This window comes from Tenrec ecaudatus, chromosome 10 (assembly GCF_050624435.1).
Source record: "Tenrec ecaudatus isolate mTenEca1 chromosome 10, mTenEca1.hap1, whole genome shotgun sequence".
NCBI classification, from domain to species: domain Eukaryota; kingdom Metazoa; phylum Chordata; class Mammalia; order Afrosoricida; family Tenrecidae; genus Tenrec; species Tenrec ecaudatus.
This window is the reverse complement of record NC_134539.1, coordinates 71,714,797-71,739,944: the sequence shown is the minus strand read 5'-3', so window position 1 is coordinate 71,739,944 and position 25,148 is coordinate 71,714,797. Positions and strand designations below refer to the sequence as shown.

The 25,148-nt window shown below is 44.2% G+C and overlaps 1 protein-coding gene across 4 annotated transcripts in view; it reads right to left on the bottom strand.

Annotated features, from left to right (window-relative positions):
* Positions 1-25,148, bottom strand: part of TRPM3 (transient receptor potential cation channel subfamily M member 3) — a 1,016,950-nt gene that overhangs the window by 322,988 nt on the left and 668,814 nt on the right. For all 4 annotated transcript variants that reach the window (XM_075559069.1, XM_075559071.1, XM_075559072.1 and 1 more), the window contains exons 2-3: positions 17,462-17,541; positions 15,688-15,892 (exon numbers count right to left, since the gene is read on the bottom strand). In XM_075559069.1, the coding sequence (XP_075415184.1) occupies positions 15,688-15,892; positions 17,462-17,541 (285 nt within the window). The remainder of the gene's footprint in view (positions 1-15,687; positions 15,893-17,461; positions 17,542-25,148) is intronic.

Genomic DNA, 25,148 nt, shown 5'->3' with positions numbered 1-25,148 from the left:
CTTTCAGATACCCATCACAAGAAATTCTCAACAACAACGTGCACTTTTATGCTCGGCAAGGAGCCTTGTTGCTGGAGAGAGGGTACTTCAGAGTGCAGACAAACACAGTGTTTCCGTAAATAAAAGCTTCTTTATCATATTCATTGAGTGACTCTTTGTAAGAAAAATATCTACCACACACACAGAAAGCTCAAGATCAAAGAAATGAAAAGTTTTCTGAGTCTAAACACTGAATCTATGATACTCAAATTGCTAAAGTCCGGTGATTCTGCTGGATTGAGTCTATATCACATTGACTAATTCCAGAAAGGGATATTTGTGGAACACACTAGACTTGGGAATCACAAGACTAGAAAACTATATTAACAAGTATTTAGCATGAGAAATGTACATGAATTGTGTTTTAAGCTACTATACTATTCTCAGGGTTACTAACTTTGTTATGAATTTTCTTCTTCCTCCAAATAAGTCCACCTTCTCTTGAAGTGAGATATAAATGACACTTTTATTAAATACAGAAAAATGTCTAAAGTATGTTCTGTTTATAACTCTGTTACCCCCTGCAAACACAGAGACTTGACCTGAATATGGCTGAAGGATTGTATGCATGCAGTTTCAATCATTAGAGAATGAGAAAAGCTGCTTAAGATGCTTCATTTAACATTCTTAGCAGGACACTTTATTAAACCAGTTCTTTTTTCTTTTCTTTTTTTTCTTTACATGCACCTTAGAGCCATACTCAGTACCTGTGAAAAGATCCTCATACATTATTAACTCATAGAGTGTGAAGATATACCATATTTTGTACTAAACAGGTACAAAGTGTAATACTTCCAGCAAGCTTAATGTTGCTAAGTGACATATAATGGAGTTCAATTATTCATACTAATTGGTAATAACCCAAATGCATTTTAAGAAGTAAGCTTCACTTGGTAAATAATTGACGTTGGTATTTCTAAAGTTACCCATAAAACTTAACAGCCAGGAACCAAAGTAAGCTAGTTATGATTTGATGATTTTGAGCAGTTTACTGGAAAATGACCAACACATCTACTGAATATGTTGACATTCCTTTTAAACTAGCCTAAGCTTCTTTAGGGCTGCAATCTGTAAGGTCAGCAGTTCAAAACCACCAGCTGATCCTCGGGATAAAGAGAGTTACGATCTTGGAAACCCATAGGGGCAGTTCTACCTTGTCCTATAGAGTCGCTATGAGTCAGCATTGATTTGATGGAAGTGAGTTTGTTTGTTTTTGTGAAGCTTCTTTCCTGGTTAAGATGCCTTTAAAAAAGCCTTGTTCATTGTCTCAGAAAGTAGTCTACTCAGTTAAGCGGTTGGGTGGATGAATAACTCAATGAAGAATGATCTCTCACATCATCGTCCTCAGCTGTCCACTTCATAGAGGAAGAAACAGAGGCAGTCAGTATCTGAGCCATGCATGGGTCACATTGCTCATGGTCTCACTTGACATATTTCTCTGAGCTCATTTTTTTGTTTTTGGTCCTCTGATGTGGTGACTTCCCAGTCACATGAAGCATCATGCTCCAGCATCAAAAGCTGGACATATCGTCAATTGGAGAATCTTTCCCTTTCAAATGGGGTTGATCCTGATCACCTCCCAGGCCACTGTAAAGATTAAATTATACAGCGTGTGTGGACACTGCTGTCACAAATCTTCAATTTGCAAAAGTAAAATGAAAACACAGTACATGCTATGTGACATAAATGGAGGTAGGCAACTGTCTCATCTTTCAGAGGGTTTTTTTTTTTCAAAATGGTGTTTCCTGAGAATGCACCTCCTGGTGCCTAATATAATTTGCCTTTAAAGTCAGTCTGACGTGTCAGTTCAAATCATAAGATCCTTGAGGGGAGGGGCCATGTCTAATGTGATTATGTTTTTAGGAAATACCCTCAGTGTTGGCTAGAAAGTCATTACAATCTTATTACTTTAGAGATAGAAAGGAAATTAGACATAACTTAGCAACCATGGAAATTTAGCCATCTAGTTCAATTAACTGCTGGAGAGACAAGGACACTGAGACCTAGGGGTGCTAAGTAACTAAGACCAAGAGTCTAAAGCTAATAATCTAATAATAAACTGTTGAGTTGATGCACTATTAACACTATCATTACAATGGAGGTATTAAGTTAAAGCTTAAATGTGCACATTACATGACTTTCTTAGAAGCCTTGTCCAATGTAGGCTCTGATTCTATTGAATCTGGAGTGGGGCTTGAGAATACATTTCTAATTAGGTCCAGGGGACCCCTTGAGAAGCAAGGAGTGGAACCCTTCCCTAGACCAAATATCCTACATGGTGTAACGTCTTGTGTTTTCCATTGGGCCAACAGAAAGAAAGAGCTCTAAATATTTTATATGAAAATCAAAGAGAAGAATGGAGGAAATGCTAGAAAAAGTACTCATGTTATAGTAAATCACAAACTGTGTGATTGTCATTGCTAGGTGCCATCAAGTCGGCTCTGACCCATAGCGACCCTATACACAACAGAACCAAACACTGCACGGTCATGCACCATCCTTACAAGCGTTCCTCTGCCTGAGACCAGTGATGCAGCCACTGTGTCTGTCAGTCCATCTCGTCAAGGGCCTTCCTCTTTTTCGCTGCCCCTTTCCTTTACTAAACATGACATCCTTCTTCAGGAACTTGTCTCTCCTGACAATATATCCAAAGTATGTAAGACAAAGTCTTGCCATCCTTGCCTCTAAGGAGCCTTCTGGCCTTACTGTGTCCAATACAGATCGGTTGGTCCTTTTAACAGTCCATGGTACTTTCAGCATTCTTCTCCAGGACCGTGATTCAAATGTAGCGATTCCTCGTGGTCTTCCTTGTTCAGTGTCCAGCTTTCACGTGCATATGATGCAATGTAGAACACCATGGCTTGGGTCAGGCACACCTTTGTCCTCCAAGTAACATCCTTGCTCTTCAAGACTCTAAGGAGGTCTTGGGCAGTGTGTTTACCTCATGCAGCACACCTTTTCTCTCTTGACTGCTGCTTTCATGTGCATCGATTTTGGATCCAAACAAAAAGTAGTCCTTGACAGCTTCCTTTTTTTCCCCTCCATTTGTCATGATATTTTTCCAGTTGTGTGGATCTGGGTCTTCCTTACATGGAGCTGCAATCCACACTGAAGGCTACAATCCTTCATCTTCTTCAGCAAGTGCTTCAAGTCCTCCTCGTGTTCAGCTAACAAGGTTGTGTTATTTGTATATTACAGGCTGCTAATACGCCTTCCTACAGTCCTGATGCTTCACCCTCGTTCATACAATCCAGCTTCTCTGATGATTTTCTCAGCATAGAAATTGAACAAGACTGGTGAGAGGATCCAACCCTGATAGTATTCCCTTGTTATGTTCATGTAACCGCCTCATGATCCATGTACAAGTCCTGCATGAGCTCAATGAAGTGTTGCAGAATGCCCACACTTCTCAGGGTGGTCCACTGTTTTTTATGGTCAAAACGGTCAAATGCTTTGGCATAGTCAGTGAAGCACAAGGAAATGTCTTTCTGGTTTTCTACTTTGAGCCAAGATCCATCTGACATGAGCAATGATATCCCTTCTTCCACGTCCTCTTCTGAATCCGGTCAGAATATGCAACTGTAGCTACTCACAATTATCCGACGTGTCACGCCTGACATAACATTTTGACCAAGGCTATTCTTAACCAAAGCAACCTACAACCAACTCTACACCATAATTATGTAGGAGCTGGTACATAAGAAAACTGGGTGGCCCTGCTTTTCTTTTGTGTTAGCCATGGTTTACCATGTACTGCATCCTTCTAGAGAAAGAGACCATGTAGAGCACTGGTGAACATTTTTGGGTGAGAGTCCAATTGAAAAGTCAACAATTACCCCCCCCCACTCAAAAAAAAAGTCATAGCATTATGAATGAGGGGTCGTGCAGAGTGGGGACCCAGGTCCCATCTATGGGAAATTGGACATATCCTTGCAGAGGGGTTGTGAGGAGGAGGTGAGCCAGTCAGGGTGCTGTGTGACAATGATGAGATATACAATTTTCCTCTAGTTCTTGAATGCTTCCTCCCTCCCCCACTATCATGATCCCAATTCTACCTTGCAAATCCGGCTGGACTGGAGGATGTACATTGGCGCAGGTGGGAACTGGGAACACAGGGAATCCAGGGCGGATGAGCCCCTCGGGACCATGGTGGGAGTGTCGATGTGGGGGAAGGGTGGTGGTGGTGGTAGGGGGTATGGGTAGAGGGAGGGTGGGAGAGAGGTGGGGGACAGATTACAGGGATCTACACATGGCCTCCTCCCTGGGGGATGGACGGCAGAGAAGTGAGTGAAGTGAGACGTCGGATGGTGTGGGATATGACAAAATAATAATAATTTGTAAATTATCAAGGGTTCATGGGAGACTGGGGAGCAGAAGGGAGGGGTAAAAATGAGGAGCTGATGCCAAGGACTTAAGTGGAAGGCAAATGTTTTGAGAATGATGATGGTAGCATATGTACAAATGTGCTTGACACATGGATGGATGTATGGATTGTGATAAGAGTTGTACAAGCCCCTAATAAAATGATTTTTTCATGGGCACATAGAACTAAAAAAAAAGAAAGAAAGAAAGAAAAGTCAACAATTTGGACCTGCCAGTGGGAGAAAGCTTTCGCGGTCTGCCTCTGTAGAGATGACAGCTTTGGAAACCGTATAGGGCAGTTCTACTCTGCCCAGGGGCTTACTGTGAGTCAAAAATCAACTTAATGGCAGTGGTAGGTTGGGGTGTTTTGGAGAAGGAAAGGCAAGATAAAAATAAAGGAATTATTTCCATGAGCCAATTTTTAAAACTTTTTGTTTAGCTTGGGAGTTATTACTCAGCCACTCAAATAAGTGGCTTTAGGAGTCAGAGAATAATTAAAAACCAAAAGATACAATGACATATTGAAATTACCTGATGTTTTAAAATTTTATTCTGATATTTGTAAGACGCTGGTTATTCCTCATGCAGTCTGGGTGCTTGTAATTTAACAGCTGTCTTGTATACTGACTCGACAGCTTCATAGTCACACCTGGGCGCACCCAGAGCAATTCATCATTTCCTGCCAAATGGTGGATGTGATTTGAAATCAGGAGCTATTTTGGTTGTATTAATAAGAAATTTTGACTGTCCACGTGTGAGCTCAGTAAATGCTAAGGGACCACCTAACAAGAACTTGTCCTAATATGCATACTGAATTGCATCACTCTGATGGGGTGCTAAATTGTGTCCCCCTTGATGGGTTTCCCAATCATAAGCAGCATCACCTACAGCCCCAGATGCTGACATTGGAAGACAGGTGGTTGATGTAAGCATCTTTCCTTTTCAAATAGGAGAGACCCTGGCCCCTTACCAGGCCACTATGAAGATTAAATTGTATAGTGTGATTATAAAAAAATTATATAGTGTGTCTGAATAAGCCTAAGTCTGTTTCCATGGAGTCAATTCCTATAGGAAGTCTATATATTACATAGCCTATATTGATATAGCCTATTTGTTACATATCCTCTACGTTGAAAGCCAAGGGATAGAATGACATTTTGAAATTGCCATAGGGACCCTATAGGAATTGACTTCATGGCAACAAAGTATACATGACCCATAGGGTTTCCAAGGCAATAAATCTCTACCAAAGCAGACTGTCACGTCATTCTCCCATGAAGCATCTGGTCAGTTTGAACTACTGACTCTGGTTAGCAGCTGAGCCCACAACCATGGTGCTGCCAGGGCTTCTTTGAACACGCCGACCATTGCAGAAAAGAAATTGGTACATGAACATGGGACAAGAATTACAGTTAGAAATGACGCCTGCGTACATAATAGGATGCAAATGAAGTTGCCTTTGGCGCTGTAACTGGTTGCTGCTGTGTGCTGCCAAGTCCATTCAGGCTCGTGGAGACCTGATTGAGCGTTTCCAGGACTGTGAGTCATCACAGGAGCAAGCAGCCTCCTCCTTCTTCCTTGGAGCAGTAGGTGGCTTTGAATCTCTGACCTTGTGGCTAGCAGCCCCCTGCCTAACCCACAGCACCACCAGGCTTTCACCAGTTTGCTAACATGTCCTCCAGAAATCCCAGTCCTTTGTTTCTCAACTCTGAATTGTCTGGGAAGTGACAGGTGTCAGTCGTTGTTCTTATCAAAGCACAGGCAAACCGCATATTGTTGTGCTTCCCTGTATTGTGCATCTCAGGTATTGTGTTCTTCACAAATTGGAGGTGTGTGATACCCAGCGGCAAGCAGGTCTTCTGGGGACTGTCTGTCCAGTAGCAGGTGTTCACTTCATGTAGGCATCCCATTTTACTAATTCTCACACTTATTTCAAACTTTTCCTAAAGTCATGGCACATTTCATAGGCCATAGCATAGAGTAATCCAAAGCCTTTTTTGGTTACTGGCTTTAGTGTGATATTTGTCTCATTGTGGGGGTCTGGAACAGAACACACACTTGATCTAAGGTCTGCTCATACCTGTAGGTAGAGAGGGAAAATCCAACCATTGGACTGGCTTCCTAATCTCCCCTTTGCTTGAATGCTCTGTTTCCCAGTTTACCCATGTTGGACCTACATATGCTGTTTTCTTTGGATTATGAGTGGCCCTGTCTGGCAGTAGAAAGCCACCATTGTGAGCTCGTGACATTCAAAGTAGTGGCTAAGAATGTACTGTACAACGTGGAGGTTCACTCCTATGGGAATGTTGCCATTCAATCACCCTTCAGTGCATCGGAGGCCATAACTTTTAGGAAAAAGTAATATCAAATTCTACGTCACAAAACTGTGAGATTGGACCAGAAGCTCAGGTGGTAGAATGAAGCGTCAGTTGCTGTAATTCTTGACTTACTTGCTCTACTTGGTGCAAACGGTCTTTCTGTGGTCTATAGCAGCACTGCCGTGCTTTCTAAAGTCACTCTGCCTACGATTAATAGACATCTTCTATTCCAAGTGCCAAAGCAGAATTAAACTGCACTGTGGTCTCCCTCTTTACTAGGAGTTCACAGAAGGGTCACCAAGAGACAATATCCATTTCCTTTCCAGACATTCAGGTGGGCAAAGACAGTCATTGCAGTTCAGAACAGAATGGTTTAATCCAAAGAACACAGTAGTCTTCGTATGGTATTTCAAGCATGAGCTGTTGAGGAGGAATCTGATTGTGATCATTAATCAGTCACCAACACAGCCCGGAGTCTTTTCCATCCAGCTCTGCCCAGCGGCTTTAGGGAGAATCTAAAAGAACTGCCGGACAATGACACTTGGAGATGTTAGGTGACGTCTCCTCCTTCTCCATAAAGCCAACTGTAACTCTTGGGAAGGAAGACATGGTGTTAGTGCTAAGCAACAAGACCACTACTGATCAATCGGTTGTAACATTATTTGTAATGCCTTTCCTGCCAACCTGCAGTTGGAGATCAGTCCCATCTTTCTTGCTGCTGAGAATTTGACCAGCATTTTTTCGTTTTAGAATTCTTTGAAGCCAGGTTTTCAATGGGCTTTTTAATGAATACTTTGGCCAATCAGACAGGGTAGCATCTACCATTTAAGATAATTTAGTTGGTATCAGTGGTCCCAGTCCATGGGGCGCTGTGCTTTGCAAGGAGATTGCCTCTGAACATTTAATAGATGGAAAAGCTCCCTAGGAAAACATACCTGGAATGCAAAGGTGAAGGATCAATGCTATGAGATTCCTCATTTGATGATCCACCAAACCCTAGAAATAAAAGCGTTCTTGGGATTGATTCCATATTGGATTTGTGATCTCCCAGTGCTAGAGGTCAAGTATAAACCAATACTTTCAGTGCACCAGTAATATAAAAATCCACTAAGCCTATAAAAAGGGTAATCCATGACTTTTGAACCAGAATTATTCTGGGTAAAACTTTCTAGAGGCTAAGAGACAGCTGATTTCTTGCATGAGGATCAGTTCTTCCTCCTCTATAAGTCCAAGACAGGGAGAGGAGTCCCTGGGTCATACAAATGGTTAACACTCTTGATTGCTAACCAAAAGGTTGGCTGTTTGAATCTACCCAGAGTCACTTTGGATGAAAGGTCTGGTGCTCTACTTTAGAACGCAGTTCCACTTTGGCCCACATGACATTGTCATGGCTTGCAACTGACTCAATAGCAAGTGGATGATTTCAAGTGGGATCAGGAAGAAAAATGATAAGCTCTAGTTTTAGCCTCAGTTTCAAAAATGACTCCCCAAAGGATTGCCATGTCACTGGTCAATGCTGATTCCCACATTAAATTTGAATATTGCAAGGAAGAACACATGTTCACACATACACACACACACACAACACAGAGTCGCTCAAAGCATAATCCACTATGCTTATGGCTACAGGGCCCTTTGTATATGGATGTGTATATATGAATGTGTATGTGAATATGTATATACATATGTATATCTATAGATCTAGATATATTCAAACATTCTGTCACACAGCCTTTCAGTAGTTGAAGGTTATAGATCATATTTTGGTGACATTGCCTCCCTGCAGTCCACCTTCTCCACCTCCACTCTACCCCAAAGCTCAGAGAATAAGGCTTTCAAAGTGGCACACTCAGGAGTTAGGGCTTGAAGTGTACAAATGAAAGATAGGAATAATTACCTAAATTATATGAAAAATATCATAAAGGCTCAGCCAGATCTAATAAGCCCAGTAAATAGCAAGGGAGATCCCGAGGAGCCTTCTGTGGGTGACTTGAGAAGTCTTAATGCAAGCCCTTCATTAGGTCGTAGTTACCTAGTCCACACGTCAGCTCAGCATTACCTGGAGGAGGGGAGTCATAAGCAAATACACTTTGTAATCAACTCGAGCACTACTTTCTTTGTGAAATCATCCATGGCCTGAGCGCCAGATAACAGGGAGTCTTTGAGAAAGGACACAATCCTTGCTGCCGAAACCATTGCTTTCCTGCACGCTAAGGCGGTTTTAAAGTGTTACCTGGAGTCCACTCTAGCCAAGCAACACAGACTACGTCTGCAAAACCAGTCAGTGAATACTCGATGGGGCACAATGGTCTACTCTTGTTGTGCATGGGTTCATCAGCAGGAATCAGGGGGCCAAGTTGACAGCAACTAACAAGAAGAAGACATTTAGCATCTTGTCCTCTTTCCTTGACCCTTGGGCAGTTCCTGATTTGATCTATGTCCAAAGTGCTTGCTGGCTGGCCTCAGAGGATGAGTGGTCAAGAAGGCAATGCCTGGTGAAGAGGACTCACTGGCTGATTAAATGGACTTCTAACCAGTGCCCAACTGCACACCTTTGCCTGAAGGTTTCCAGGTAAACACAAGGAGGCATTTGTGTCTAGCTGCCTAGCTTCCATGTCCATTTATTAAATATTATGTTATTAGAAAGAGGCAAAGTTGTCCTCATTTGGGTGCTGTGGTAGCCACCTAATCTGGTGTCAATTTAAGGATTAAGAGTGTAGGGGTGGAGTCTAGGCTGTCAATCTGGAGCTAGTCAATGAGACCTCTGTGTGGACATGGCCTTCTCCTGAGAATTCTGGGAAATCTGGCACTTCCTTTTTGGAGGCAGAAGACACCTCTCTCTCTCTGCTACTCCCTGGGAGACATTGAAGAAGACAAGCCACATGGATGCAACCAGACCTTGGAAGCCGGAGAAGCCACAGAGAGACCCCTGCCAGCGCTGAGATGCTTACAACGCCACTGGACCCAAAGACTTTCTACCCACTGGCTTGTGATCGTCCTCCATTTGGCTTCATTGCATGTGTTTCGTGAGTCTGAAGAGGACTTTATAGATTGGTATTGGACATATGGGCTAATATCAGACTTATAGCCTTGAACTGGACTGGGTTGGGATGTTTTCCCAATGTTCAAATCCTCTTGTATATAAACCTCTCTCTTATATACATGTGCATATTTATGAATTTGTTTCTCTAGTCCACCTGGACTAACACAGCTGCTGGACGTCAGAAAGTAAGGCTTTCCTCACTAGTGGCTGAGACAGGTGAGGGGGCAGCAAGACAGGCTTCGTAGGCTGTACCCAGGAGAGAGACCCTGCTCTGAGGGGCCCAGGGCCTGGAACAGGATGCTCTGCTGTCACCATCTTGAAATTCTTAATAATTCTTTCATTGAATTTACATTTCATAAATAAAGTGTGATGGGACGAAGTCGCATATGTTGAGGGTTTGAAGCGTTAACTCAGCTGTGGTCCTGTCTCCTGCTACAATGCTGGGTCCCTAGCTCCTGCCCCTGTGCCCCCGTCATCCCAAGCTTCTCCTTTCCACTTTGTTTCCCCTTTGTCCAAACTCCATGCCAGCGAGTTCCAGAGGAGGAGGGCAAACGAAGGGATCAGGAAGACTCTCTCGCTGATAAAACAGAACCCTAAGTTCACAAGGTGTAGAATTTCAGTGTGGAACAAGACAGCACTGGGTCCTGCCAACAGTGTGACTATTGGGTGACTTGGTAGGAAAACTCATTCACCCCAGACACTGATCAAGTCTGACATGGAGACTGGTATCCCATGGGGTCCACTGTGGGTTGGGACAGCCAGGTGTGGGAAGAAATGGATTTCCCTGCTCCTTCAAGCCCTCACATCGCTTTTGTTGAGGCAGACTCTATAAGCCATACAGTGGAGTTGCCTAGCCTGGTTCTCAACAGCAAGCTTTGGGGTTCAATAAGGCTATGTGGTGCTTTCAAAGAGTGGTCCGAGCTGAGTGTCCATACGTGGAAGAGAGCGAAAATTCTGACTCCTGGTGCTTTCCTTTCATGACTGGCTATCATAATGCATACCTTTCTTCTAAGGGTGCTTTGCATTAAACTTTGAAAGACACATTCTAATAAGCACACTCGAAGTTTCAGTCTTAGGGTTCTAGGGATCTCTCAAACTCAACTGAATTTCTCAGGAGGGAAAAGTTACTCTCAGGTAGAGCCTAACCAAGACGAGATGGGCCCATGGCTCTGTCTATCATAAAAGGCACATGCCAAGCCCATAGGGGCTTGCTCCTCTGTAGCTAATTTTTGAGCCACACTCTGAGTGGAGTATAGAGGGTGTCAAGCAAGAGTATATCCCTTCTGTTTTATGGGGCTGAATGGAAGCGAGAGAGTCACTGGACGGCATCCCCAGAGTTGCACAATATGGCATTTTACCACCACGTTCTCGCCAGCCCATGATGGACTGGTACCCACAGTACCAGTCCTGTCTACTGAATGGCCCCACTAGGAACTGAGTTATGCATCCCTCCCCAAGTATCTATGGAGTTCTGGCTCCGATACTTAAGGATGCGATCCCATTTGGAATGGGCTTTCTCTTTGGGTATGTTAATGAGGCTGTCCCAAGGTGGGCGGGGTGCTAAACAGAATCACTTCTGAGCTATACCAAGAGTATAATAGGGACAGGGACATGTACAGGGTTGGTGTGGGTGACAGGGGGGTGTGTGTCGAGAGAAAAACTAAAGAACTCTTGGGTCTGATGACAAGGACGAATTCTGCCTCCCAGTGCATGCCCTGGTTTGAGCTTTTAATGAGACAGTGCATCCTCGTCTGTTGAAGCCCCCTGTGCAGGTGGTGGATTTCGTTACAGCAGCCCTGGCATAGTCTGTTAATAAGGCAGACCTAGTGCTGTTAGTTGTCGCCCAGTCCATTGGGACTCAAGTGGACCACTTCCAAATGCAATACGGTTCTAGATTGCTGGTTCCTGAGCCTGGTACCCTTGTGAAAACATGCTAACACACCTCGAGACACCCTCGAAGTAAAGGAGGCAACTTCACGGCCGCCCCACTATTGTTTTCATAAATTGTTAGGACATGTATCGTTTTTCCAGCGCTAGTGCTGTTATGCTCCCCTCGGCAGCTGTTGAGGCTATTCCGCCTCATGGCGACCCCTCGGGCACAGAGCAGAATTGCTCCATGAGGGGTTCAAGGCTTTGGGAAGCAGACCATGAGGCCAGTCTCCCAAGGTCCTTGTCTGAGTCTGTCCTCAAATGGCTAACCTTTGAGCTAGCAGGGCAGCACATCCTCTCCTAATCCTTCCAAGACCTCAGAAAGGCAACCTTGTCCACTTGATTGATTGTAACAATTTATGACCCCGCTCATTACATGGTTTCATCAAGACTTTCTGGGGAGACAGTGATACAGGAAGGGTTTAGATCCAGTTCCTTTTGACTTCAAAAGCCATGCTTCTTGTTTCAAGTGGTCATAACACTTCCCACTTAGCTATAAGTGTACTCTCTGCAGGTGTGGTAACAGCAGCAACCACGTGCTTATCTTCAGTACCAAAGGCTCACGTGCACTGACTCTCTGAAGACTTGCCCAGACACTAAGAAGCAGGAGTCACTAAGCTCATTTAGCAGAGGAACCCACTGGGGTCCCAGATGATACAATCCAACTTACCGCCCATGCTGACTTATCGCAGCCCTATAGGGCAGGGTGGAACGGCCCCTTTACTTTTACAAGCCAGCAACTCTTCCCTGGGGTAGAAAGCCCCGTCTTTCTCCCTCAGAGCCACTGGCAAATTCCAACTGCTGGCCTTACATCCCAACGCTGCTCCACCACATCCCCAGGCCTCCTTTGGGGTACATTTTGTGGCGTTCCACTGGGGCAGAGGGAGGTTAAATCAGCTAACTGGACAAAGTCAGCCATTAGTAAATGACACGGCAATGTGGCTCAGGGGCTATGCCCAACACGAGGCCAAGGAAGGGAAACTCCTGGCACTCTTTTGGTGAAATGTGAGTTCCTACAGTAATATTTCAAGTCTTATGCATCCAACTGAGCGCCTGTAAAGTATTGCTCAAAATGTTTTGCCATTTCTTTCAGAGCCCCAAGCAAGTGCTAATGATGATTATGATAAAAGTTACAGCTAAAACTAATTTTGTATCTATGATGCGATGCTTTGCATGCTTTAAAATATTCCATTTAATGTTTTTTTTAACAGTAGTAGTATTATTCATATTCTACAAAATAAAATTACTTTAGGACCAGACAACTTACGTCATTGTCTCCATATCCCTCAGCAAATCTATGATGGCTCTGGGATCAACTGAGGTTTTCTGAATTTAGAGTCCACATTCTTTACTTCTAAACTCTTTTTCTAGTCTTCCATGTTGCTAGGTTTTAAAAATCATTTTATTGGGGGTTCATACAACTCTTATCACAATCCACATACACATCAGTAGTATAAAGCACATTTGTACATTCATTACCCTCATCATTCTCAAAACATTTGCTCTCCATGTAAGCCCCTGCATCAGCTCCCCTTTTTTCCCTCCTCCCTCCCCGTCTTACATGTTTTTAATGGTAGAACATGATATCTTTAGATAATAGGCTTGATTTTCTAAACACTGGCAGAAATTATTTGTGACTGATATCTAAATTTTAGGAATTTAGATTTTGATATTAAATTTTGGTCAGAAACATATAGACTGGTTTCCCCAGCTGTCATCTTCATGGAAACAGACTGCCAAGTCTCTTTTCTCTCGAGACAATGACTTTGAACTGATACATTTATTCGTCAATATATGCATGTTTTCTATTTGACTGCTACTGCATATTAATGGGGAAAAAATCATGACCTGATGCCAACTACATGTCCACTGTGCTTGTGGCACAGCATGGCTGGCACCATATACACATCCGGAGAAGGCTCTGGGTTTATACACACTCTGTACAGAGTCATTCTAAAACATAGCAACCCTGAGTCTGTCAATCTTTACAGGAACACCTGGCCTCATCTTTCTCCCAAAGAGTGATTGTTGGCTTAAACAATTGACCTTGAAGTTAGTAGCCCACAGTATGGCCAGGGATCCTTAGCACTGGCTACACCAGTTTATAATGATTATGATTGTCTGGCCAGTACTTTCTTGTTAGTACTTAAAGGGTGAAGACGGATAGCATGAATGCATGTTCTAGAAGACTTGCACTATTTAGAGTTCAATCCCACAGTATGAATGAGGCCGACCTTAGTTGAGAACTCTGAATTAGTCTCTGTGATGGGCTATGTATCCATCCCTTACGTGGCTAACTAACTCACGCTTTATTCTCACGGGATTTGTTGGTGGTTATAAATAGCATCCCTTCTTAGGTTTTACCGATGTGTTTGGTTTACAGTGTTGGTGAAGAATAAAGTACCATGGCTACCAGAAGAATGAATACATCTGCCTTGAAAGAAGAGATGCTTCCAAAAACATAGCAAGCATGTTCCTTGGAAGTGAGGATTGTGAGACTTCATGTCACATTGGATATGTTCTCCATTCCCCAGGGAAGGACACCATCTTTCATAAAATGGAGCGTTAGCGACAAAAAGAGGAAGACCCAAAATGAGATGGACTGACACAATGTCTGCTACAGCGGGATTAGGCATAACAATTACATGAAGGGCTCAGAACCCAGTTGTGTCCCGTTCTGTCACACACAGGGTCGCTCTGAGTCAGAGCCGACCTAATGGCACCCCAAACCAACAGCAACTAACATCATCTTCTCTCCAAAAGATAGCTCAAAATCAATTTTAATTTATTATGTATATCCTCAATTGATTTTCATAGTCCTATGAGAGTAGTTCATTGGCCATTGTTGGTGAAGGAGATGTGGCTGTGAGTTGGGTTGAGGAATGAAAAAGAAGGGAGAGAAAGAAAATAAAGAAGGATTGGGAGTAGAAGGGGAGAGAAAGGTTGCTTTATTCCACAATATTCCATATTGGTTAGTATGGGTTAACTCCCCTTGTCTTTTGTAGTATTGAAGTAAATTATGTATTCTTGAAGCAAAATTTTCTTTCCACACCTAAGACCAGCCACCTGCACCCTCAGTGACTCTCTGTCTCTGTCTCTCTCTCTCTCTGTCTCTCTTTCTCTGTCTCTCTCACTTACTCACTCTTTCTTAGAATACAACATTTCTAGGACTTCTAACACATGGCATACTTTTCTCTTAGTAAAAACTGTCAGCTGAGTACCCAGTGATTCCTGGTGAAAGCTGAAGTTTAGAAGTGACAATGCCTAGAAGTGAACTTCAGATATTTCCTAGAAGCTTCTTTTTATATAGAACGCTTTACCTGAGAACATGACTGAACACAGACACTTGAAGAAAAGCACTTGATTTGGATGGCAAGCACTGTCAACGCAGAAATAGTCTTGGATAATTATTTCTACCCTGACTGGAGAAAATGTGAGTTTCAAGTACAATAAGGCAAAAAAAAAAAAATCGAGCTGGTGTAGTTGGTTACCTCTTAGGCTGCTAACTGGAAGGTTACCAATTCAAATCCACTAGGCATGCCAGAGGAGACAGATCAAGTGATCTCTCTCAGATTTCTAGGATCTAAAGGTTTATAGCATTGGGAAACCCTTGAAAGGGTCCTTATGAGGTAGGAGCAACTCAAGAGCAGTGGATTTTGTTTTGTCTTAGAGTTAATATACTCTTCATCAAAAGATGAATGAAAGAATGAATGAAAGGAGTTAAAATGCATTGAGGAGATACAGAACGTAATACAATAGAAGGCCAATCATATTAGACATATACATTAGCATTCTTAAGGATAGTTATCATTGTGTCAGATCTCTTCCTGGGAGGAAAATTGTCTTTTCTCCATTTGATGAAGGAAGCACTGAGACTCAAAAGGTCAAGATAATGAGAATAAAATCAGTAAGCCAGGGATTGCAGAGCAGACACTGACCCCAAGGCGCAATGTCACGCTCATTGCCACACCAGGGAGGCTGGCAGCTTAGGCTCACCATGGCTTTGTTGGAGTGGCCGCCTCCTTGGAACTCAATGGTCCCAAAAGCATCCGTCGGGCTGAGCTGAGTGTGTTTGCTGATGGACCACTTCTCGGACTGGATGTCGTTTCGGGAAAGGCGACTTTCATTTTTCTCATTTTGAAGGACAGAGATGCTGGGAGTGAGGCCGACATGCTGGCCTATCAGACGCCCACAGCAACACCTGCAACATAAGAAGGCCAAGTGACTGCCTTGGTTGAGGCACTGTGGCACACCCATGCACACAGCTGTAGAAATCTATGCCGCGCACCCGTCACAGCATTCTCTCCTCACATAGAATCTCTTTGTGGATGCACCAGGCAAATGGCATGCTTAGGACTGGTGCGACACACATATATCTTTTCCTCCTCTCCCTCTCCATTGTCCTTCAGCTGTCACATGGTTGAACCCTTTCTCCACCCTTCCATGTTCACATCTGGCATATTGTTCAGAATTGTATTCTTGGAAACAAATGTTTTCTAGATTTTTCTAATTCGCTTTTCTTTCATCTATCGAATCTTGCATGAAGGAAACAAGAGCAGTATTGATGAAAGAATTTAAAATGTACATTTAAGTTTGAAAATATTACTCATGCATGAGCCACAATCTAACTTGTTTCTCACAAATTAACATTCACTGGAAGAGCCCTGGGGCGCAGTGGTTAACTATTGGGCTGCGCACCACAAGGTCAGAAGCTCAAACCCACCAGAAGAGAGATGAGAAGATGAGGCTCTCTACTACCTGAAAGAGTTATAGCCTCAGAAACTCATGGGGCCAGCATGACCTTGGCTGATAGGGCGATAGGATTGCGATGAGTCAGAATTGATGTGGTGGCGGTGAATTTGTTTTCTTTGGTTTGGTCATATAGCCAATACCAAGAATAACACACTGTAGGCTTACATGTTTTTTAAAGGAACAAGGGAAAAAAGTTATTCATGGAAACATCCTTCAAACATGATGACTACTAGTATTGATAACAATATTCACAATAGATAGCATCCATTTATTAAATACAATAGAAAGAGAATTAGGACCCCACTTTGCAGATGAAAAATTACAGTCTTGAAGATGAGATAGCGTATGTTTTATTACACAGCAAGTCTATCTGACTACGTAGTCTATATTTTCAATCTGTTAAAATTATACTAGGTGTAGCTGTAAATGTCATAAAGACATTTCCAGACAATCGCAGTATTCACTCTGAACTATTGAACTATCGAACAGAACTGCCCCACGGGGCGGCCAGGGCCTTAACTTTGACGGAAGTGCACTGCCGTTTCTTTCACACTGGGAGCAGCTGGTGGGTTTAAACCAACATCCTTTCCATTACCCTCCAATTGCTCAACCCCTGGCCACCGGAGCACTTCCCTTATCCACTAGGGTTGGTTGATTTAAGTCTTCTTTCCAATTTACCAGAGCAAGCTGGTATCAACCAAGAATTCTGGTGAAATGTTTAGAAAGGAAAAGCAGTAACCATGCTAAGAAAATATAGCCCCTGTTATTTACCATGATTTAATTATTTCCCCAATGGCCTTTCTGTTATTCTATATTGGTTCTTGGAGAATTAACTGTGGGCATAACATTATGTGCTGGGTATATATCTGATTACTTCAAAGACGTCTAATGCCCCACCCACCCCCAAAACCTTTCATTGACAGCAGTCCCCTTACAATAGGCAGTAGTTACTGTTGGAGCTCAGTTCCCACAATTCCTCATTCATGTTCTCTTTATTTTCTAACGACAGTAAGATTACCTATGGGGGTCTTTGGTGCTGGGTATGATGTGAACGCATTCTCTTTTATAAAATGCTCTTTCGATCCAGGATTTCTGAGCCTGGGGGAAAAAGAAAAAGAAACGAGGAAAGTGAACATAACCTTTAAATATTTTTGACTAAGAAGCAACATTTTATAATCACTTAGTAGACTAGCGTTTTAGCAACTGAGTTGAAATACACATGAACACTGTGTGGGACAAAATCAGCTACTCACAGAGCTTGCAGATTAGGTTATTTTGTGTGAAAATTTTGAGGATTAAATGTCATAGTGAAAAGAAATTCAGAGATGGTCGTATATACCAAACTCACAATAATTTCTGAAGAACGGAAAGACAGTGGTGTTCATCCGAGAGATAAAAGTAGTGTGTGTATAACTGAGGCAAATAATAAAATGAATCTCATTGCCTTCAGGTGGTTTCTGAGTCATAGATAAAGCGAAATCAGCTGAATTTGTACATGGTCTGATTTTCCTGGGAGAAGCAAATAAAGAGCGTGATGCAAGTGTACAATGCAAAAATGTCAATACATTACTATGCTTTTCCAAAACCCAAATGACCTGTGCAGGTACCGAGAGAAAGAAGGGAAGTAGGAACACGAGGAAAGTAAGTGTCATCGCCACAGTCCTGAATTTTACAGGTAACCCCCTTTGACAAGCAGTGAGACCCCACATGCCTTTAACCACAGCAAATACAGCTTCTGAGAATGGCCAGCCAGGAGTCCTATGCCCCAGATTGGATTCCCAGATGGACAAAGGAATTTCCTGTAAACTGTCCAATCTTTGTTCCAAAGGAGAATATCCTTCCTACACCCTTTTACTCCTTTACTCTCCAGGATTTGAAATAGTAGAGGTATCACCTGTGGAATCCAGCAAGTCGCTCAGAAGATTCCTCCTAAGAGTTCAAGATAGAAGTTGCCAGAATCAACTGCAATCTTATTTCTATATGGTATCACCTTTCTAGCTTGGCATCAGGACTGTGTTTGTGCTTTGAAGACATATAGAGCTAAAGCAAAACCAGGCCGTTCACTTGTCCTGACTCAATGACTGGTGTCAACTGTTACAGCCTCCGTGTGTTAGTCTTAAATGGTACTGACTTTGCCAAAGGCCCGTATGCCAGCAAAAACAGTGCCATGGTTTGATTTGCCATTAAATCCCACATCTTGCATCTGTCTCCTCTTCCACAATGGAGATCTCCTTGAGCAGTTGACATGCCTGCCAATAATTGTCTCACAACGAAGCAGGCTTGGAAAGTAGCAAATTTCCCGTAGGCAAATGCCCATTGCAGCCATATTTGCAAAAGCCAGCAAGTGGAGAGGGCTGGAATGTTGAATGGATAAACAAAAGGTGGTCTACCCGCAGAATGGAATGTTAGTTAGCCATACAGAGAAGCCGAGTCCTGGATGAATGAATTTTGGAAACATCACTCTGAGTGAAATAAGTCAGTTGCTAAAGGACAAATGGGATGATCTCACTTATTTTCAATAAGCAATTACAAGCAGGTTTCCTAAAGTTCATGGGGAAGATTTGAGTATCTTTTAATTCCACTTTTTCACAACTTTTTGAACCCTCCCCCACCCACATATACAAATAAAAAAACATTCGTGGTTACCAGAAGCAGGAAGGGAGAGGGGAGAGAGAAATGAGTTTAGTTAATGATGGTAGAACATTTTAGACAAGGCTAGCGAAAGCGAATGGTTGCACAACTTACAAAAGGAAATGAACATCACTGACTAACACACGTGGGCATTATTGAGATGGCATTCATGGTTTCTTTTTGATTAATTAATTAATTTCCTTTGAAAAATCCTTTTATTGAGGGCTGGTACAACTCTTTTCACAATCCATACACACATCCACTGTATGTCAAGCACATTGGTACATCTGTTGGCCTCATCATTCTGAAAACATTTGCTTTCCACCTGAGCCCCTGGTATCAGACCCCCATTGAAACCTACACACATGCACACAGTAACACGGGGGTCCACAGGGACTGACTGCAGCCTGCTAAATCATGGTCCTAATGAAGACACCTAATAGCAGGGTATCCTTGCACGCCCATGCGAAAAGACGCTCACCCAGCACCTTAGGGATCCCTGTGTCCACTCCACTCTGTGGCCGCATACCACAAAAGGGGACATTGGCAGTTCTGTTGGTCAGAAGGGGGTGAGACAAATGCCAGCCTCTGTTGGCACAGCTTACTCGTCGCCAGCATGCAGGAAAAGACAAACGGATACCTCTTTGCTACAGAAATGCGCTTGGCGGCGTAGATAACCACTCTCTTTATCTTTGCAAAAAGCCTGTAAGTTAAACTATTCATAGGCCACGATTTCCTCTAGACACCCAATAGTTTCACGGATAATATCTTTTGGCAGAAAGAGGATAGACTATTCCTCATTGGTCATTTGAAACCAACTTTCTCTGCACCTCAGGGAACAGAGAAGGGAGCGAGCGCTTTGCAATTTCCTGGGTGGCGCGCTGTGACTAGCACTCGGAAGGCTCTTTTCAAGGACTATTGGGGAATTTGGGGGAGTGTTGACCCAAACATCTGCAGAGACAAGGCTGCCATGACTCTTAATCAACTCGAGCACAATTGGTTTGGTCCTTCTGGGCAGAGCATGTGGTTTGCTGTGATTTGGGCCAAGTCACAGAATTTCCTTTGGGTCTCCACACTAATACATGGGTACTATGATTTCCGTTTCAGTAGAGGCGTTCAGTGCTGGGTGAGTTTCCATACTAAGGACTCAGAAGAGACTCGGAAAAGGATGCTGAGCAATTGACACTTTGGTTTTAACCATGATGACTCTTCCTTTGGGTGGAAGATGATCTGCTACGAGGCCTGGCTGCCCAGGAGCAAAACATATGGGGGGTTTTTTAAATGGTACTGAGTCTTTTCTCTAACAATACTGCTGTGGAGAGAGTTGGTACAATAACCACCACCAACAATCCAGGTGAATTCTGTGCAGTTAGCAGTGCCTGGATGGTACAATTGGGCAGGCGCTCCATTACTGGCCAACAAGTTGTGGATTCAAAGCAGGGATTCAAATCAGTTCATTCTGGTTTGACCCCCTTCTGAGAACTTGTCTTTCTGCCCTAGGTATAGCTTAGCAAATAACCAGGTAAGCCTCATAGAGCCTCTGGTGACGTTAATGCAGACATAAGAACCCGGGAATCCTGTTAAACAAGATGCAGAGTAATACCTGGGGTAGAAAGGCGAATTCTCAGCAGGGGGTGTCAAACCAGAATGACCTACTTGGAAGCCCCAGTGAGAATGGTTAAATGCTAGGCCACTTACCAAAGCTTGGTGGTTCAGGTCCACCCAGAGGCACCGCAGAAGAAAGGCCTGGCAATGACCTTCCAAAATATCAGTCTTGACAATCCTATTCTGCACCCATGGGGCTACTACTTAGATAGAAATTGAACATGTGCAACATCACTGCCAGCATGCATTAAGCAGGATTTCAGTAAGAAATAATAATGGCTGGCATTTAATAAGGGCTCATCTCGTGCTTGGCATTGTGTGGTAGATTCATAAACACTAAGAACCCCATGAAGGAAGCGTTTGAGCAGCAAAGAGATTGAGCTGGTGGGGGAGTGTACCAAGTATGTGTGAAAGCTAGGGTTTGAATTTGGCCAGCTTAACTTCAGAGTTAAGTGGAGTTAAATTAAGAGTGTGAATACTCTTCATTCTGTGAACTGAACTGCCTCCCAAAAGTAGCTCTTATTGCTATTAACTACCCTTGATATGGGCATTGCCATCTGGGTGGGCCTGGAAGTGCCTAGGTATGTGGACAGAACTGAACTCCTAAAGGCACGGATAGATGAGAATCATTTCCCATGTGGATCTTTTCGCTCCTCAATTCACCCTCCCCATCCTCACAATAATATGCTCTACAACTCAAGCTCACTCACTGCCTTGGAGTAGATGCCAACTCATAGTGACCATTCAGGACAGGGTAGCACTGCCCCGGTGAGTTTCTAAGACTGTCACGGTTCACAGGAGTAGAAAGTCCCATCTTTCTCTCTTGGAGCTGGCCGGCGGTTTCTAACTGCTTACCTTGTGGGTTTGTAGCCCAACTCATAACCCCTACCCCACCAGGGCCCCTATCAAAAATGTACACAGTGTAATAAGCTATCTGACTCTTCATCTCTTCTTGAGGGAAAGCGTGGCTTGGGCCTATTAGAAAGACATCGGAATGGCAGAGCGACGTGGGAGTAGGTGAGGGGCGATCCTAATGCCTGTCGCAAGTACCAGGGCTGCTAACTCGAATCGACGGGACTAGGACAAGTGCCGGAGACTTTTCAAGGACACCTTCCCACCTTCCTGACATCGCTGGCCCACGAACCCCAGGTTCAACTGAGAAATCCCTGTGCATTGAACCCGGTGATGTAGAGCACGGATTACGAAATACAAGATAGGGATTGCCAACTTGTTTGTCTTTAAACAGCAAGTACCTTGACTTCGGCAGTACAGCAGGGTGACTACTGGCCTCGCTGAGAGCAAAGGGGCGGAAAATCAACTTTCTCTATGTTACCATTCACAAATCAGCCACCCACCCCGACCAAGCCACAGAAAATTGGAAAGACAACAAAAACAGAAGGTAGGCAAACAAATACTTTTGCCTTATCACTCATGATGGAATCGGCTCCATTTTGGAAGGACAGCGTCAGACACGACAGTCGAGATGTCTGTGGACCGAGGAAGGGAAATCTCACAAAAGAGCACGCTGTGAGTTACTTTACTCACTGGGGGAGTTCCTTCATCTGCTTTCCTTTAGGTCTGTAGGGGGACAGATGGGCGGGCTTCAGAATGATTGTCTTGGGGATGGCACATTTGAGGTCGAATCGTGGTTTAATTTGTCCCCTCAACGAAATCCCCCTTGTGTTTCTTGCAAAGGCTGTGAACTACCGGGTGCAGAGCTTTCTCCTCGGCTTTCCTATGCCTCGGAGTTTGCTCCCAATGGTTTTCCTCATTGCTGGAAAGCATGAAATAGTTTTTGACACGCGAGGCTTTTAGCTGATCCTCTCAGTCTCTTCTCACACAGACTCTCCAGCAGACCGTGGGCCCCCAAATCTCTTCGTGGAAAATAGGCCACAGAGGGCTCATGTACGCTTGGAAGAAGGCGGCCGTTCTCTGCCCTTAGAAAAGCCCTTGCCGTCCACTCTCCTCGGCGAGAGAAAGGCCACCTCACCACAGTGAGTGGGTGGCAGGCCGGGGTTTTTTTCTCATTTCCCCGCACCCTCAGCCAGGTGTGACCTGTAATGGGGAAGTGTTTTGCAAAACAGAATAACTGAAGGACGCCTCCCTCACAACAAAAGCGAGGTTGTCCACGTTTCCAACAGTCTATACGGATTTCCCTCAAAGGATAGGCTATTCCAAATTTTTAAAGTTCCCCGCACAGTGTGGACATCAAATGCACAGGCAGAAAAGCAGAATCACAGAAATAAGTGGCTAAACGTTGCCTTAAAGGGTGGGGGTGTGGGGGGCGGGTTGAGTCATTTCATCGTAGGGGGTTCCATTTGGTCTCACAAGAGCTGCTATAAATATTAGCCCCCAAACTACTTTCATTGTTTTTAGGTCCCCACTCGCCCCAGACTCAACAGCATCTCCAGGTCCCAACGCTCATCGGAACGTTTTCGCAAGCCCATTGCAATCCAACCCCATCCACAGGGCAAGTGAACCAAAATCTAGCACCTCAGACCAGCCATCCTTAGGAGCAGGAAGAAAACAAAGCCCCATAACTACACAAACAAGTGAGGAGGAAAGGTCACAGCCCAGCTCCTCCTGCGACTCTCCTGTTTCAAATGCACTCCCCGTCCCAATCAGAATCAAACCCGAAGGCCCAAAGGTCCGGGACATGGAGGTTCATGCCCGGGGTCTGGGCTCTCCCTCCACCCCTCCCTGAGCATACCTAAAGGTCATCTCCGTGCCCACTGGGAAGGGGAGCGGGAGAAAGTCAGCCACAAGCATTTTACCTGAGCAGTGACGTGGGGTGGTGGTCCAGACAGTGCCACCGGCGGCAGTCCGCGTGGCTTTCATTTTGCTGTGGCTGGCGCTGGCCATCCTGTTAATAATGCTCTCATGGCCGCCCACTGGCCAGGGAAAGAGCCACTCCCGGTGCTTCCCCCAAGAGTCCTTCAAGTAAGCAATGAACTTGGGCAGATTAGCCTCTTGGAATGTGCCGGCTTCGGGATTAGTCTCATTAAGAATCCCATGGACATTCCCCCACGGCCCTAAAACACTGCTTTATTTGAACATCTAATCTGACGCCAGTAGAAAAACAAATCCCCAGAGAGATCGGATTTAACTGGCACAAGTCCTGACAGGCTGCACTCCCCCCGCTGTCCCCTCCCACCCGCCCCACTCCCTCCCCCCCTCCCACCCTTTGCTTTTTCCATTTTCAGAAAGGAGGCTTTTTGAGAATGTGATAAGGTGTGCTGAATTCTGAAAGTTCAGCTTGGGAAAGCAAATCCGTCTAAAGAAACAGTGTATTGAGGCTGAAGGTGGCTGGAACACACAGAGGCATTGTTCGTCTCCAGAGAAGGGCCTGACAAGCCCGTCTTTTAAAGAGGGACTGCCAGCCGTGCTGCATGTTTCAGATGAATATCCTGGTTCTCTGAACACCAGCCTGTGGGGGAATAAAGTTCCACAGATTCTAAACTGTCAACAAGGAGACATGTCCATTGCCCATCTCATCCTGCAGCTTCTCCCAGCTGCCAGTGGGAAATGTATTAAAAATGTATACTTCCTGTGTCTTGATAAAATATAGCTGAGCAATGACCACCCCAGACATGGATGCCAGCGGAAAGTAGCTACATGTACTGTCTTTATCAGGAGTTCCCATGGGGAGGTTCTGCCTACCCTAAACAAAGGGCCGTTTCGAGTATCACCTAAGAGTGAATTTTTTAGATAACAGTCATTCTGAAGTAGAGAAGTGAATCAACTTGGAGAAAAAAGAGCTCAAATCTCAACAAGGCACTTCTTTTTTTTCAGCTGAATATATGATTGCTTCATCTCCAAAGGCTTTTTTAGTCTGGGTACTTTAGAGAAACAAATCCACAGAAACTCAGGTATAAGAGAGAGTTGTATACAAAGGCTAAGTGCACATCAAGAAAACATCCCCACCCAGTGCTGCCCAAGCCCACAAGTCCAACATTAACCCATTTGTCTGACACCAGTCCACGAAGTCCTTCTCCATCTCACAAAACAGATGCAATGATGCCGACTGCAGGAGGAAAGCCGAGTCAGTGAGCATGTAAGCATCTCAGCGCTGGCAGGGGTCTCCACGCTGCTGCTCCAGCACCCAGGACTGCATCGGGGTAGGTCCATGTGGCTTCTCCTCGGGGATGTCTTGCAGAAAGTGAGCCTTGCCAGCTGAAGCAGGGAACTGGCTAAGGCAGCTGTACCCTGGTCTGACCATCACAAAGCAAGGGACCCGAGAACTCGAAACGAGAGGCTAACAAAGCCATTTATCCCTCCACCCTTCAATTAACCCCCCATGTGTTTATCGGCCAGGTTGGCAAAATAAAGTACCTCAGCTTCCCACATGATACTCTCTCAATGAGATAATAGTGGAAACAGAATGGCTTATTCCAGTCTCAGATCTTCAGCCATTTCCTGACCCTTGGCTGTTCCTTCCAAATTCCATTATCTTTTAATCCCCTACTTTT